The sequence below is a fragment of the Dipodomys spectabilis genome, unplaced genomic scaffold (genome assembly GCF_019054845.1).
Source record: "Dipodomys spectabilis isolate Male_0828 unplaced genomic scaffold, ASM1905484v1 ptg000091l, whole genome shotgun sequence".
Lineage (NCBI taxonomy): Eukaryota > Metazoa > Chordata > Mammalia > Rodentia > Heteromyidae > Dipodomys > Dipodomys spectabilis.
Window position 1 is genome coordinate 1,051,697 of NW_024870768.1, and position 17,626 is coordinate 1,069,322.

A 17,626-nucleotide genomic window follows, 5' to 3' on the forward strand; every position below is an offset into this window, starting at 1 on the left:
CTTAAGGCCACAAAAAAAATAAGTAAAAACATGAGAGCTGGAGCATAGATTGGTGGTGGAGTGCCTGTCTTGTATGTACAATTGTCAGCATTGGAGTAAAAATGAAAAATAACTTGAGATATAGTCAGGAATGGTAGCATATACTTGTAACTCTAGTACTTGGGAGGAAGGGGCAAGAGGACCATGGGTTCAAGGCTAGCATAAGATAGAGAGTGAAATACAGAAGAAAAAAAAACTTGATATGTTATTGGTAGAATGCCTGGCATCTGACATTCTTATCTACTGATTATTATCTACTGATAATGTGACACTGGTAGTGTGAAATAAGTTGGACATCATTGAAGAAGACTCTGGGAGCACAGCTTTATAAGATACTAGTTTTTCTAAACCAAAAAAGATCAAAGTATTTAAAAGACTCCATAACAGTCTGGTACACTGTAGATAAATGATCCTTGTCCATTTGTTAAGATGGCAGCACAACGCACCCACAGGAAATACAGCATTTCAATTTAATTACACTTGGGTTCCAAATCTAAACGCATTTTGTCAATATTCAGAACATAATCTATTACTGGCAGAGCTCTATCAAAGGTTCAAGGAGGCACTAGAAGCCAGCCACTGGTGGCCCACACCTGTAACCCTAGCTATTTAGGATGCTGAGAGCTAAAGATCACAGTTCAAAGCCAGTCCTGGTATCAAAGTGTATGAAATTCTTATATCCAATTAATCACCAAAAAAAAGCAGAAGTGGAACAAGTGACAAGCTAGCCTTAAGCAAAAAAAAAAAAAAAGCTCAAGAACAACACCCAGACCCAGTGTTCAAGCCCCAATAGTGACACCAAACAATAAAGGAAATAATAGATTCTCAGAGCTCAGTGGTTTGTGCTCAATCAATAATCATCTCCTGTGGATACCTCTGAATGTAGAAGGGGTCTCAGGATACCCTACAGCCAATGGCTTTTCAGTACTTATTACAATCTCCCTTTTAGTATCTTCCTATGTAAATGAGGGGGGTAGGGACTTTGAGACTGACAAGGGCAAAGGCTGGTTTATCCACTACTCCAATTTCCCTGTGGTATTTGGGAGAAGGTGGCAAATAATACAAGTAATATAATATTCACCTCCTTCCAAAGTGTCAGCTCAAGTAGAACTTCAGGAACTGAAGCTGTATACATGAACCAAAACTCCATTAGAAACAGGTTTTTTTTGGAATACCACTGAAATCATCTCTGTGGCCTTGTTTGGGTGGATCCCACCTATTACTCAAAAGCCTGCGTGTTAAAGGTTGGTCACAGGGTGGCGCCATTGGAAGGGAAAGGAAACTCCCATCAGGTGGGGCTTGATGGAAGACCCTCTCCAAAGGGATTGTGGGACACCCTCCCAAACTCCTCTTCCTTTTTTGCTTCTTGACCATGAGATGTTTTGCTTTACCACAAGTACCTATTGCAACATGAAACCTTACTACAGGGCCAAAACACTGTAGGCAATCAGGAATTTTGCTGTAGTGATAAAAAGCTAACCCAGGGTCCCAGGTGCTTTCCTGATAGGGTTAAGGATGCCCCAAAGGTGTTAATTATGCTGTAATGGAGTGGCTTCCAGGCACGGGGTAGAGTTGGCTCATACATTCCCACCTGTAGCAGCTTTCTTGAGGACCACTCTGAATAAAGGTTACCAGAACCCTCTTGAATCATGGCATTCAAAAGATGGCACTGCATGAGACAAGGTCACACAAAAGTGTGGCCAAGTGAATCACTTGAATTAAAGTGATTCCTCCAAAAGTACACAAGTGACAAGATTGGACTTGTTCTTAAGGCATCCAGTGTCCCACCAATAGGTGCCTTTTTCTTGTCAACAACAACAACAACAAAGTAAGGTCTATAACACTTCACCACTCTCCAGACCCTTCCAGAGACAGAAGATTCATCACTGATGCACCTAATCCCCACTTATCACCCAGGTGAGACCTGTAGACTTAGGAACAAGATAAATGGCTGAGAGCCAACTCAAGGAATTACTTCCTGTTCAAATCCCTTGTGGAATGGTAAAAAAAAAAAAAAATCACCCTTCTTCTGGGGATGTCCAGGACAACCAGCAGTCTAACCTCTAGTTACTTGTATATTCAGCTGTCCAACACCGTTTGGTGGGAAGTAAGCCCTCATATCAGTTCAAACTACAGAGTTGAGACCCTGGGATAGGAGATGGGAAATATATTGTTGGCACCTAGTTTCTGTTGATATTTAATGCCTCTTGGAAAAGAGTAGGGATTAAATACAGGGTATTGGATTTGGCAGCTCTAGTCCCTTGGGACTCTTTTTACCAGAGAGAAAGGAGGGAACCATGCGGGGAGGAGATAAAGGGTATAAAGGTATTCTTTCAATATACAGGTACTTCTAGGAGAACCAATTATCTCCCATCCCACAGGAATCCAAGTTTGGAGAGGAGGGGAGGAACATCATCAGATCAATCTCCAGCACTGTCATCACCATTCCCAGAAAGGTCGAGGGCTGTCATCATAGAATCAGACAGCTTGCTGGCGATTTTATCTGCAGAGGAAGAAATACAGGCAATCTTTTGGTGACTGGCTTGCCAGTAGAAGGCCTGTCACAGCTGGTCTGTATCTGGCTTCGCTTGCACAACATGGCTCAAATACTCCTAAAATATTTATTACTTAATAAAACAACTGTTAGCTATGTCCTTGTGGATTTCTCCTGTAATTCTTGCTACTTAGGAGGCTGAGATCTGCAGAGGATCATGGTTGAAAGCCAGCTGGAACAGGTAAGTCATGAGATTCTTTTTTATTTTTCTTTCTTGCGGTCCGGTCATGGGGCCTGAACTCTGGGCTTGGGCGCTGCCCCTCAGCTCTTCAGCTCAAGGCTAGCGCTCTACCACTTGAGCCACAGCGCCACTTCCGGCTTTTTTCTTTTTGCTTATGTGGTGCTGAGGAATCAAGCCCAGGGCCTCAGGCATGCAAGGCAAGCGCTGTACCACTGAACCACCTTCCCAGCCCCAGTCATGAGATTCTTATAGCTAATTAATCAACAAAAAGACAAAACTGGCAAGGCACGGGTGGCTGGAGTCTGTAATCCTAGCTACTCAGGAGGCTGAGATCTCAGGATGTGAAGTTTAAAGCCAGTCTGGGCAGGGAAGTCCATGATAGTATCTCTAATAAACTACTCAGAAAAAGCTGGAAATAGTGCTGCGGATCAAGTAGCAGAGCACTAGCCTTGAGAAAAAGAATCTCAGAGGGCGTAACAAGTTCAACAAGAAATGTACTTATCACCTTACTTATATAGCTGTAAACACTCTGTGCATAACCTTGACAATAAAAATAATTTTTTAAAAATCTCCTTGAGCTGAAGAGCACTGGGACAGCACTCAAGCCCTGAGTTCAGGCCCCACGACCGACAAAAACAAACAAACAAACCACAGTCCAACCTCACAGGAACATCCATTTCTCTGTGAAGTATCACTCCATCAGAGCTTCTATGTCAGGGTTTCATACTATGAGGCTTGAAGTATTTTTCTGTCTTCCAAATAACAACAGAAAAACCCAGCAGTTTTTGTGTGTGTGTATGCGTGCCTGCGTGCGCGCGCACGCACGCGCACGCACACACACACACACACACACACACACGCATGTGACTACAGGGGCTTGAACTCAGGGCATCATGTTCTTGCTTAAATTTTCTGCTTAATCCTGATGTTACACTGGTGGAGCCACACCTCCAGTTCTGACTTTTTGCTGGATAAGTAGATGAGTCTCTTGGGTTTGTCTGCCCAGGATGGCTTTGAACTCAATCCTCAAATCTCAGCCTCCTGAGTAGCTAGGATTATAGGTGTGAGCCACCAGCACTCAGTAACAGCATTTTCCCTCTATTATATAAACTTAGCACTCCACCATTACACCTCAAACCTTTCATAACAAAAGTTGCAGCTCAGTAGTACCAGCTTGGAGGCTCCCTGATCACCATTCAAACCTCCCATCCTACAGACACACCTCCTGTTCATTAGGATTCTGAGTCTTCACTTCCACCAGGAAGCCTATGATTACTTCCACCCAACCACCACTCACCACTGTGAGTTAAAGTCCCTCACAGTGCTTGCTATGTTTCAGAGTGATCATGGGACCTATCAATGTCTTTTATCTCCATTCTACTTCCTAACAAGAGACTAGGAGTTCAAGGGCAATTCATCTCTGGATTCCTGAGACTTATGGCCATAAGTGAATGCTTGATTATGAAATATGGCCTAATTAAAAGAATAGGGCTAGCCAGGTGTCAATGGACCATGCCTATAATCCTAGCTACTGAGGGGGATGAGATCAAGGAATCCTGGTTTGAAGCTAGCCTAAGCGGAAACTCCCAAGACATTCTTATCTCCAACTAACCACCAAAAAGCCAGAATTGGAAGTGTAGTTAAATTGGTAGAACACCAGACTTGAGTGAAAAAGCTAAGGGACTAGCAGGGATCCCACCTATAATCCTAGCTACTCAGGAGGCTAAGATCTAAGGATGACAGTTTGAAGCCAGCTGGGGCAAGAAAATCTACAAGACCCTTATCCTCAATTAATCACCAAAAAGCTGGAAGTGGTGCTGTGGCTCAATTGGTAGAGCTCTAGCCCTGCACTGAAAAAGCTCAGGGACACTGCGAGGCCCTGAGTTCAAATTGTAGCACAACACCAAAACAAACAAACAAAAAAACACAAATAAAGCTTACAGGATCAATCAACCCTACCTAGGTTTGCATTTTGTCTGCCATCAAATACTAATATGAATATGTGGCTTAATGCCTGCAATCTTGGAATATATGACTTACCACCTGCATGCCTGTTTACTCACTGACCAAAATGAGTATAACACTGAATATAACAATGAGTGAAGATACATACAGTTAGCCTTCGGAATCCATGGGATATTTGGGGAAAAATAAGTCCACTGATTTAGTATACAATGGTGTAGTATTTGCATATACCTACTTGTGTTCTCCTGTATTCACCTCAAGGTTACTTAAATACCTAATACAATGTAAATAGTTGTCATATTGTGTTGTTTGGGGAACCATGAAAACAAGCAGAGTCTATATGTGTTCAGTACCAAGTAATCTTTTTCAATTTTCCTTTTTGTTGGTGCTAACACCTGTACTAAGGGCCAGGGACTTCCCCTTTAGCTTTTGCACTCAAGGCTGACTCTACCACTAGAGCCAAACCTCCACTTGTGGCTTTTGGTTGATTAACTGGAGGTAAGAATCTCATAAGACTTTTCTGCCCAAGGTGGCTTTGAAATAAGATCCTCTGAACTCCTGAGTAGCTATGATCATAGGCATGAGCCACTGTCACCTGGATCCTTTTCTCAAATATTTTTAATTTACTGTTGGTAGAGTGTATGAGTACAGAAGCAACAGATATGGAGGGCTCATTATATGCTGCATGAAGCCAGCCTGGGCAGCAGAGTCTGTGAGACTCTTATCTCCAATTAGCCACCAAAAAGCCAGAAATGAAGCTGTGGTTCAAGTAGCATAACACTAGCCTTGAACAAAAAGGCCCAGGAATATCGCCCAGTCCCTGAGATCAAGCCCCAGGACTGGGGCAAAAAAAAGTTATACATAGCCTGCAAACTACCTAACACATAGAAATCACCGGATAAGTGACACTATTATTTTTTTTTTTGGTCGGTCATGGGGCTTAAACTCTAGGCCTGAGCGCTGTCCCTCAGCTCTTCAGCTCAAGGCTAGCTAGCGCTCTACCACTTGAGCTATAGCACCACTTCCGGTTTTCTGGTGGTTTATTGGAGATAAGAGTTTCATGGAGGGCTGGGAAGTTGGCTCAGTGGTAGAGCGCTTGCCTTGCATGCTCGAGGCCCTGGGTTCGATTCCTCAGCACCACATAAGCAAAAAGAAAAAAGCCGGAAGTGGCGCTGTGGCTCAAGTGGTAGAGTGCTAGCCTTGAGCTGAAGAGCTGAGGGACAGCGCCCAGGCCCAGAGTTCAGGCCCCACGACCGGACCCAAAAAAAAAAAAAAAAGAGTTTCATGGACTTTCCTGCCAGGGCTGGCTTTGAACTGCGATCCTCAGATCTCAGTCTCCTGAGTAGGTAGGATTACAGGCGTGAGCCACCAGCACCTGGCTGTCACTATACTATATATAGACTAGGCCTGTGGTTATCCAACTGTGGTCTCCAGAAATTCATAGGGTTTTTGCTGTGATTTTTGTATTTTATAGAGTTATTAATTTTAAAATATACTGCTATGTCCTCACTGATATTATGAAGGGTCCTCTTACCACTGAGCTACATACTTGGTCCTTGAAATCTGATACTCAACAAACTCTTTACATGATTTTGATGAAATCTACAGCTTGAGAGCCTGGTGTGAGTAATTGAGCCTTCTAACCCATCCCTAGCATGGAATTGGACACATAGATGCTCACTGAGGAGCCCTCTAATCCAAACCCAGACAGGCACAGGGGGGGGTCACGTAATCCCACCTGTACGCTTCTGCATTTTCTTCTTATTCTTCAGGGCAGATGCCAGAGCCTGGCCCTGTTGCAGAGGGTCTGTCTCCATGATTCTCTGTAGCATTGGGCGGCGGTCCACTGAGCGTACGTGTATCACACCATTGTTCCTGGTGCCATACTGGTCCACATTACGTTTAGCCCATCCTATCTGATGACGGTTTGGATTGGTACAATAGCCAGTGAGGTCACCAATCTGGGGAGGAAGAATATAATGTTGAAATCCTGACCTCTAGAAAATCTCCAAAAACTTCTACAGAGAGGCATGGACAGGCTTTGGTAGGAAGAAAAGTCCTGGGGCCATTGAAAACTCAGTTTCAATTTGGGCTCTCCAGCTGCTTAGGTAGCCTCAGTCTGAATCTGCCACTCATCAAATGAGGTGGATCATGGGTAGTTGACACGGGTTCTGCAAGAATACAACTTAAAAGGAGGATGACTCTATTAATGATAATTGGTATTATAATGACTCTTTGCTTTAAGGTCTTTAGGGGTGCAGGTACTGGGGCTTCAACTCAGGGCCTAGGTGCTGTCCCTGAGCTTTTGTGCTCAGGCTAGCACTCTACCACTTGAGCAACAGCTCCACTTGACACCTATTTTATGCTCAGCCCTGGGTGGGGTAATGCTGGAGACAGAGAAATGAGCCAGACTCAGCTTCATGTTCAGGAAGCAATCTAGACAAGGAGTATATAGCAATCTATCTCACAAATCAGATGTATGTTGTCTGCCCATTACAAAGAATTGGTGACTGAGAGGCTAGAGGCGATGGTGGTGGTCAACATACCACTGATAGAGACAGGTACACCTGACTAAACACTGGAAAAATACAGAAAGCTTATTATTCTCTAAGCATATACACCCACAGGTACATATATACTGACATGTACCACATAAACATGATTCAGGCAACAATGAACTACATGGCAGTATCATGAAAGATACTGCCTTCTATAACTTGTCTTATTTTGTGTAAGTATACTCTAGGATATTGATACAGCAACAAAATCATCTAACAATTCATCTCTCAGATCAAAATCCCTATTGCTAAGCATAATGTGACTGTATAAACTCCTTTGTACACATGTATTAATTTAATTCTTCTAAGGATGATATGACAGGCTAAGCACCAGTGGTTCATAGATGTAATTCTAGTGACTGAAATCTGAAGATCATGGCTCAGGGAAATCTGAAGATCATGGCTCAAAGCCAGCTGGGGTAGGAAAGTCTCTAAGATTCTTGTCTCCAATAAACCAGCAGAAGGCCAGAAGTGGTGGTGTGGATCAAGTGGCAGAGCACTAACTTTGAATGGGAAAAAAAAAGCTAAGGGATAGCACCCAGTCTCTAAGTTAAAGCCCCAGTATCAGCACACATGTGCGCGCGCACGCGCGCACACACACACACACACACACACACACACACAATGCTATGATAAACAAGATATGTGTGATCACATAGCTAAGCCAGCTGTGAAATAAATTAGAACCCAAGAAGTCTGCTTCCAGACCACCTACTATACTAGAGAAGGGAAAAGGCATGCAAGGTAGGTGGGTCAGAGCAAAGCTACAACTCTGTAGTTGGTGGCAGCGGCACCATTCACAAGACAGGAAACCTAAATAAAGTCTCTTGGAGTTGTATCATGTGGTGGCCTTGCTGAGGGCCCTGGAAAGAGCCAGGAACTTGTAGTAAAAAAAGAGAACTACTTACATGTTTCTGAGAAATATGGGCTCAGTAAAAATATTCGCTTTGAAGATAACTTTAAATGGGGTTTCTCTTTAAGCAATAGGGAAATCTCCAAAACTATATAAGGACAGGAATAATATAATTCTTGCCACTGCCCAAGTTCAATGACTATCTTCTTTTAAGGACTGAGTAGAGGCCAGTTTCCTTCCTGGACTCCCTGCCCCCGTTCCAGTACCTTTCTTCTGAGTAATTGTTCTAATATACAAGCTTGACCTTCTCTCTTCCTAGCTTAGGAAACAATCCCAGATATTATCTAGCCACCAAAAACAAAGGACAACTCTTCAAGTAATCACACAGAATAATCTCCAAGATGAATTTGTAGGTGAAATAAAATGTGGAACAATTTGAATAGCCTGCTGCTAATTTAATTAAAATATTTACCTGCGCTGGGAACTGGTGACTCATATTTGCAATCCTAACTAGTCAAGAGGATAAGACCTGAAGGAACACATTTCCAAACTAGCCTGGGACATTAGTCTATGAGACTCCCATCTAGATCAGAGCATAGCTAAAGTGGCAAAGTGAAAGATGTAAGCAAGATTGTGAGGCCTTGTGTTCAAACTGCAGTATGTGCAAAAAATAAAGAAATTACTTGTCAGGCTTTTAAAAAATGCATTTAAAAAATAGTTCAGTGGGTGCCAGTGGCTCGTGCCTATAATCCTAGCTATTCAAGAGGCTGAGATCTGAGGATAACGGTTCAAAGCCATGCCAGACAGAAAAATCCATGACACTTTTATCTCTAATCAACCACAAAAATCCAGAAGTAGAGCTATGGCTCAAGTGGCATAGCCCTAGCTTTGAGCACGAAAGCTCAGAGATAGTGCCCAAGACAACAACAACAATATAACACTAAGCCAGATAAGGTAAATAAAACCTGTATTCCTAGCTACTCATGAGGCTGAGATCTGAGGATCTGTCAACCTAGGAAGAAAAGTCTGCAAGACTCCCCTCTCCAATTAACCAGAAAAAAGGCAGAAGTAGACCTGGGGGCTCAAGTGGTAGAATGTCAACTTTGAGTGGAAAAAGAAAGCAAAGATGTGAGCACACAAAACAAAAACAATAATATAAAGCTATATTTTCAAACGTCTATTTAAAAATCTGGGGCAATCTTTTATTAAGATGTTAAAGGAATAAAAAGCTGGAAAAATTATACCTTCAAAAAACTAAAATGAGCCGGGCGCCGGTGGCTCATGCCTGTAATCCTAGCTACTCAGGAAGCTGAGATCTGAGGATAGAGGTTCAAGGCCAGCCCACACGGGAAAGTCTGTGAGACTCTTATCTCTAATAAACCACTAGAAAACCGGAAGTGGTGCTATGGCTCAAGTGGTAGAGCGCTCGCCTTGAGCTGAAGAGCGCAAGGACAGCACCCAAGCCCAGAGTTCAAGCCCCACGACCAACAAAAAAATAAATAAATAAATAAAAACTAAAATGAAATAAAAGGTTCAAGTCCTTGGATTCCATTCTAGCAGGTCCCATTCAAAAAAAATACTCAACATTTTTTCTGCAGCTGCTTATGTGTTTATATAAACAGGGATGTTATGTTTAAATGTCCACAATATCACTCCAAAGTACATCCAAATGTCTGCAAATAGTGAAAGAGAACAGAGTAGTTGGGAGACAGAAGTAGAGGGAGATTTACATTTTCACTGTATACTCATTAGTCCTTTTGAAATGTTTATTTAAAAATAAATAGGCATGCTTGGCACTGGCGGCTCAAGGCTATAATTCTAGCTACTCAAGAGGCTGACATATAAAGATCATGGTTCAAAGCTAGCCAAGAAAAGTTAAGTCCATGAGTTTCTTCTCTCTAATTAAAAAACAAAAAGCTAAAAGTAGAGCTGTGGCTCAAGTGGTAGAGTGCTAGCCTTGAGCACAAAAACTCAGGGACAGTACCCAGGCCCTGAGTTCAAGACCCAGGACTGGCACACAAAAAAGAAATTATGGGGGGCTGGGAAGGTGGCTCAGTGGTAGAGTGCTTGCCTTGCATGCATGAGGCCCTGGGTTTGATTCCTCAGCACCACATAAGCACAAAAAGCCAGAAGTGGTGCTGTGGCTCAAGTGGTAGAGTGCTAGCCTTGAGCTAAAGAGCTGAGGGACAGTGCCTAGGCCCAGAGTTCTGGCCCCACCACCGGCAAAAAAACAAACAAACCTGGGACAAGCTGGATGCCAGTGGTTTATACCTATAATCCTAGCTAATCAGGAGGCTGAGTAAGTCACTGGAAGATCAGAGTTCAAGTCAGTCCAGGCACACTCTAAATATCTCTAATTAACCAGCAAAATATCATAACGGAGACTTGACTCAAGTACTAGAGTGCTAGCCATGAGCAAAAAAGTTGAGCAAGAGCTCAAGACCCTGAATACAAGTCATAGTACTGATACCAAAAAAAGACTCTATGGGATAGCTGGGCACAGTTTGGCTCAGGCTCATGACCGTAATCTGAATTCCTTGAGAGGTACAGACCAGGATGAATGTGGTTCTAAACCAGACCAAGCAAAAAGTTAATGAGACTCCTATCTCAAAAAACAAGCCAGGGGCTGGGAAGGTGGCTCAGTGGTAGAGCTCTTGCCTTGCATGCATGAGGCCCTGGGTTTGATTCCACAGCACCACATAAGCAAAAAAAAAAAGCTGGAAGTGGTGCTGTGACTCAAGTGGTAGAGTGCTAGCCTTGAGCTGAAGAGCTGAGGGACAGCACCCAGGCCCAGAGTTCAGGCCCCATGACCAGACCCAAAATAAAACAAAACAAAAAAAACCAAGCCAGGCATAGTGGTATATGGCTATAATCTCAGCTACACAGGAAATAGAGATAGGAGAATTGCAGTCAAATACCAGCCCCAACAAAAAGAAAAAAACCCACAAGATCCTACCAGAAAAATAAAGCAAAAAAATACTGGAGGCATGGATTAATTGGTTGAGCACCTCCATAGGAAGTATGAGGCCCTGAGTTCGAATCCCAGTCATCAGAAAACATGGGACAAGTTGTCCAGGTGAGCTGCGTACTGGAAGCTCATCCTAGGATTGTGGTAATGGTATGGTTGATAAGAAAATTACAGTTTCTTGAGGTAATCCTAGCCACTCAGGAAGCTGAGATCTGAGGATCAAAGTTTGAAGCCAAAGTGGGCAGGAAAAGTCCTTAAGATCTCCAATTAACTACCAAAAAGCCAGAAGTGGAGCTGTGGCTCAAGTGGTAGAGCACTCACTAGCCTTAAGCAAAAAACAGTTCAGGGAAAGCACCCAGGCCTTGAGTTCACATCCTAGGACCAGTACGTACACACGTGTACACACACCCACACACACATATGACAGCTTCTCAAGAGATTCAGGAGGGAGAAGCCACAGGACTTAGTGACTAATAATATGGAGTCTTGCATACCAGTCAGGAAAAGGATAAGTTATCTGGAACTTGAACATGACTAGACTGATACTGGTTCTATGGGCCAGAACCAGGGCTGGGAAGCTGCTAAACTAAAAGATCCTCCTTGGACCTGCCATTATTTGACAAAAGATATATTCAACCACCCAGAAGCTAGCAAGGAGTATGGGAACTAATCACTCCTGGTGGGGGTAAAGTGGAAGGGACCGACTTCTTTCTAGAACCCTGAGTACAGGAAAGGGCTGCCAAGAAGAAGCAAACAGGTACCTTATAAACAGTGGTTTTATTTTCAATAGCATCTGCTATTTTCACCATTGGAGAATGAAGCCACTTGACATCCATTTCAAGTGGGTCTATATCACCCAACAGCTCATCGGATTCTCCAGTGGCCAAACCTGTAACACAAGCAACACCATTGTTCTCTGGTGTCCAAGCCTTTAACACAACACTTTGTCAGGAAGCTGACTCCTCCCTGCTGCAATACCCTAATCAGTCATGTCTCAGCAAAAAGGAAGACATATGAGAGAAGTCATATGGGCTACATGTGTGTGGGGGGGACTTTTGTTCTTGCTTCAAGGTTACATGACAAAGGATTAAAAGCATGGGTTTGGTCAAGTGCCAGTGGCTCATGCCTATAATCTTAGCTATGCAGGAGGCTGAGATTTTAGGATTACAGTTCAAAGCCAGCCTGGGCAGGAAAGTCTATGAGACATTTATTGCCAATTAGCCACCAAAAAGCTGGAAATGGAACTGTGTCTCAAGCAACAGAGTGCTAGCCTTGAGCAGAAAAGCTCAAACCCCAGGACCAACACAGAGTCAAAAAAGCAATTCGCAGTGATGGAGCCACTCTTCTCTTTATATCCAGTAGCTTGGAGCATCATCTGTAGAATCTGAGCTCAACTCCTCTCAACTGTCCACCAGACAGAAGCAGAAATTAGAATTCAGCAAGGGATCAGGTGCCAGAGGATCATGCCTGTAATCCTAACTACTCAGGAGGCTGAGATCTAAGGATCACAATTCAAAGCCAGCCCAGGCAGAAAAATCCATGAAATTCTAATCTCCAATAAACTACTCAGAAAAAGCTGGAAATGCTTCAAATGGTAGAGTGCTAATTGAGCACAAAGAGGCTCAGGGACAGTGCTCAGGCTCTGAGCTAAAGCACTAGGACTGGTAAAGAAAGAGAGAGAGAGAGAGAGAGAGAGAGAGAGAGAGAGACCAAAAAAAAGTATCACAGACTTTCCTGCCCATGCTGACTTTGAACCATGATCTTAAGATCTCAGCCTCTTGAGTAGCTAGGATTATAGGTGTGAGCCACCGGAGCCTGGCTATTTATATATCTTTTGACCAATGGGAATAAAAAGGACAATCTGTGAGAGTGGAGGAGATGTGGCTCAAGTGGTAAAGCGCCAGCTTTGAGTGGAAAATCTAAGGGACAGTGCTTAGGGTCTGGGTTCAAGCCATCAAACTGGCACACACAAAAAATTAACATGAAGGAAAATCTAGGAATACATTTGAAATAGCTCTGAAAGTCTAGGACAACAGTAGAGAGAATATTTTTCCTTGCTTGGTTTTGTGTGTGTCTGTGTGTGCTCCCCCATCAGTGCTGGGGCTTGAAATCAGGGCCTGGATGCTGTTGCTAAGCTCTTTTTTCTCAAGGTTAGCACTCGACCACTTGAGCCACAGCTGTTCCACTTCCAGCTTATTTTTGCTAGTTAAATGGAGATAAGCAGCTGGGCTGGCTGCAAACCACAATTCTCAGATCTCATCCTCCTGAGCAGCTAAGATCACAGATAGGAACCACTGGTGGTTGGCTATTTGCTTGTTTTTTGAGACAGAAACAGTGATGGAGGCTCCTCTTTCTGGAGCACCTTAAGCCATACCAGATATTTACCAATTCCTTCTTATTTACCAAAAGCTCACAACCATCAAGTAATCCCATGAACAAATAACCCCATGGCCCAAATTAGAATTCTCTATCTTGAAGGAAATTAAATTAAGCTTTTTTTTTTTTTGGGTCCGGTCGTGGGGCCTGAACTCTGGGCCTGGGTGCTGTCCCTCAGCTCTTCAGCTCAAGGCTAGCACTCTACCACTTGAGCCACAGCGCCACTTCCGGCTTTTTGCTTATGTGGTACTGAGGAATCAAACCCAAGGCCTCTTGCATGCAAGGCAAGCGCTCTACCACTGAGCCACCTTCCCAGCCCCTAAATTAAGCTTTGAATTAGTTAGTCTAATAAAAAGCTCAAGAAAGGGGAGATAAAAAAGTGGGCTCTAGGGGGGAAGGGGGGGAAGAAGAAGGATTGGGATTGGGGGGGGAGGGGGGAGGCTGGGAAGGGAGGTGAAGGGTAAACAAAGGAGGAGGCTGCAATGCTTGGTAAGAAATGTACGAATTATCCTGCCCATGTAATTGTAACCCCTCTGTACAGTATGTTCACAAATAAAATTAAATTAAAATAAAAAAAAAAGTGGGCTCTATTATCAGGTCTAAAACAAAAGCAAGTTCCTCCACCCACCCATACTTACATTCCATGGTGTCTTCATTGGCATGTTCAGTATCCTCAATGTCAAAGACTTCAGTCATCTCCTTAACAATCTCAGCACTGAGATGGGCAGGCAGAGTGTGAGTGGGTGGTGGTGGTATATAGAAACTGATCTTCCCACTGCATTGGAAGAGGAGGGGAGATTTGTGGTGAGGTCATTGAGAGAACAAATGACCAATCAAAAAGAGAATAGGTTTGCAAGCCAAAAACCAGACAGATAAGAAAACCCAAGCTGGCGCCAGTGGCTCATGGCTGTAATCCTAGCTACTCAGGAGGCTGAGATCTGAGGATCTCAGTTCAAAGCCAGCCCAGGCAGGAAAGTCCGTGAGACTCTTATCTCCAATAAACCAATAAAATGGGAAGTGGTGCTGTGGCTCAAGCAGTAGAGCACTCTCCTTGAGCTGAAGAGCGCAGGGACAGGGCCCAAGCCCAGAGTTCAAGCCCCACAACCGACAAAAAAAAAGAAAACCCAGATGGCACTGGGCATAAAATCCAGAGCAAAACATGCCATAATTCTGTCCCCTACCCTGGGACTCAGAAAATCAGGTTACACTTTGAGCTACAATGAACACAGATGAGCCATAATAGGCAGACTCCCAACAAGCCTCATGTTTAGCTACTCCTCACCTCACCCAGTCAGCAAGGACAGCTTTAGCTGCCTGTTCCTGACTGTATATGCCTCCCTTCTTCTTCTTCCCCAAACGGTGGGCCACAGCAGTCAGAAAGTGCTCAGTGGTTTGGAATCCTGAGACTCCATAATGGTTGGAGATCTGGTGAAAGGAAGGTGAGAAGTCACACTGAAGAGCAGAGTGCTGGTAAGCATGATGACACACACCTGTATTCCCAACTACTCAGGTAGTAGACAATGGAGGATCATGATTCAAATCCAGAACAGCAAAGTTAGAGAAACTCTACCTCAAAAAGAAGCTGAGCCAGGTGCTGGTGGCTCACACCTATAATCCTAGCTACTCAAGAGGCTGAAATCTAAGGATCATGTTCAAAGCCAGCCGGGGCAGGAAAGGCCATGTAACTCTTATGTCCAATAAACCACCAGAAAACCGGAAGTAGGGCTGTGGCTCAAGTGGCAGACTGCTAGCCATGAGCTGAAGAGCGCAGGGACAGCACTCAGGCCCAGAGTTCAAGCCTAGCTATGACTGACCAAAAAAAAAAAAAAGCTGAAAAAGAAGCTGAGCATGGTGGTACATATATGTAATCCCAGTTACTCAGGAGACAGAGGTAGCCTGCCAATGCAACATCAACCTGGGCAAAAGACCCTACGCGAAAAAACTAAAAGCAAAAGAGTACAGACAGGGCTCAAGTGGTAGAGCACTTGTGCAGCAGGGATGAGGCCCTTGAGTTCAACCACCAAAAAGGGGAAAAGAAAAAAAGTGGAGTGCCAGGGGAGCAGTTAAGATTGGAGGTTCAGAAGGTGGGAATGTGGCTCGGTGGTAGAGTGCTTGCCTAGCATGCATGAAGCCCTGGATTTGATTCCTCAGTACCATATAAACAGAAAAAGCTGTAAGTGGCACTGTGGCTCAAATGGTAGAGTGCTAGCCTTGAGCAAAAGAAGCTCGGGGAAAGTGCCCAGGCCCTGAATGAATTCAAGCCCGATGACTTGTAAAAAGAAAAAAGGTTGGAGGTTCAGTTAGGTGCCAATGGCTCATGCTTGTAGTCTATCTACTCAGGAGGCTGAGATCTAAAGATCACAATTTGAAGCCATCCCAGGCAGGGAAGTCCTTAAAACTCGTGTCTTGAATTAACCAGCAAAAAAATGCCAGAAGTAGAGCTGGGCTCAAGTGTTAGAGCACTAGCTTTGAGCCCAAAAGCTCCAGGACAGTACCCAGGCCTTGAGTTCAAGCCCCAGACAAAAAAAGAGAGATTGGGGGTACACCAGAAGCTCTTCTGTGTACCTCCTCCAGGTTGCAGCGCTGCAGGATGGTTTCCACTGGAGTCACAGGGTCGGCCAGCTTCTGCACCTGGATGCAATTGCGCAGGATGGTGCCCACCTCTGAGTTGGGTCCTGGGACGATGCCTGGAGCATCCAGCAGTCTGATGAACTTGTCCAGGTGAACCTCCTGCATAAATCTGGGGTAAAAGGTAGTTTGGCTGTGTCTGGCATCAAGTCCCAAAGATTGGTTGTAGGTAGGTTGAGGGAAGGCAGAGGAGTTGGGGTGGGAAACTTAGAGGTGAGATAGAAAGATATAGGAACAATAGGTTTTACAACCTTTCAAACCTCCAACTGATCCTAAGAGCTAACTTCTGCCACTGCAGACTGAGATGCAGGATTTAGGGCAAGTTTCTGATTCTCTGGTTGTCAACTGCTTCATCTGGGCTATACAAGCTATTCATGAGGAATCTAAGCTTGCAGTGGTTAGGAGGCTTCAAGCAGCTAATGAGAAAGCACCCATCAGGGAGCCAGGAACTCACCTAAGAACTCACCATGAATGCCCATATCCAAAACTAGGATATGGACAGGAGATTGAAGGCATGGGATTTGGGAATAGCAGTAACACGAAGTCGTTATAGAGTGGAAGAACAGGCAGGTGCTTACTTGGTGATCCCAGGAACAGCTCCCACACTGCATGCACGGCTGCGCTTCAGACTATTGATCAGACTGCTTTTGCCAACATTGGGAAGGCCTACAAAGTAGCAGCAGATGGCTCAGGACAGAAAGAACCCTCAGGAACATTCAGGCCTGCCTGTGTGAGGGAGGTCCTGGCAACGGCAGTGACCAGGTCAGGGACAAACCAAAAATAGAGCCTGGCTTCCTGCCTTCATACCCCACTCCCTGACCAAGTAAGTCCCTACAGGGCCTTTCTAGCTCTCTCCAGTTCTTTTTTGTTTTGTTTTGTTTTGTTTTATGAGCATGCATGCTCTCTAGATGGGACCCCTCACCTCCCACCCACAACGGGCCTGCAGAAATACACCATGTACGGTCTTGCAGACATGATCCAACAGAAGGTGGACTTCCAGAAATGTAGGGAACAAGAGGGCCATCTGTTCTGGTGTGTGCTGTCTCAGAGAAGTAAGGCTTCATCTCCACATGTCCAACTCTCTATGCAACTGTCTTTGTCTATGGTGTGTTTTTGATATTGGGGCACCTATAAGCCGCTCTCAGCCAGTGGATAGTTTCTCTTTTTCTGGGCCTCACCTTCATTGTTCTGTTTGCATGAATTTACCATTGTGTACCACTCTCACTTATGTTCCTGGAGCATCCCAGGAAGTCTCTGTACCCCCTCCGTCCCCTTGGGTATCTCTTGGCCATTCTATTTTCTTTTCCTTTTTAGGATCTTTCCCACTCAGTCTGTTTATCTTTTTTTTTTGCCAGTCCTGTGGCTTGAACTCAGGGCTTGGGCACTGTCCTGGAGCGCTCTGTCCTTTGAGCCACAGTGCCACTTCCAGTTTTTTTCTGTTTATGTGGTACTGAGGAATCGAACCCAGGGTTTCATGCATGCTAGGCAAGCACACTACCATTAA

General features: G+C 44.3%; 1 protein-coding gene across 1 annotated transcript in view; it reads right to left on the bottom strand.

Moving 5' to 3' along the window:
- Window positions 1–769: 769 nt before the first annotated feature.
- Window positions 770–17,626, bottom strand: part of Gnl3l (G protein nucleolar 3 like) — a 50,982-nt gene continuing 34,125 nt past the window's right edge. The window contains exons 10-16 of the mRNA XM_042684899.1: window positions 16,701–16,788; window positions 16,060–16,234; window positions 14,777–14,919; window positions 14,133–14,269; window positions 11,880–12,007; window positions 6,478–6,700; window positions 770–2,542 (exon numbers count right to left, since the gene is read on the bottom strand). Coding sequence (XP_042540833.1) covers window positions 2,460–2,542; window positions 6,478–6,700; window positions 11,880–12,007; window positions 14,133–14,269; window positions 14,777–14,919; window positions 16,060–16,234; window positions 16,701–16,788 — 977 coding nt within the window. The 3' untranslated portion in view covers window positions 770–2,459. The remainder of the gene's footprint in view (window positions 2,543–6,477; window positions 6,701–11,879; window positions 12,008–14,132; window positions 14,270–14,776; window positions 14,920–16,059; window positions 16,235–16,700; window positions 16,789–17,626) is intronic.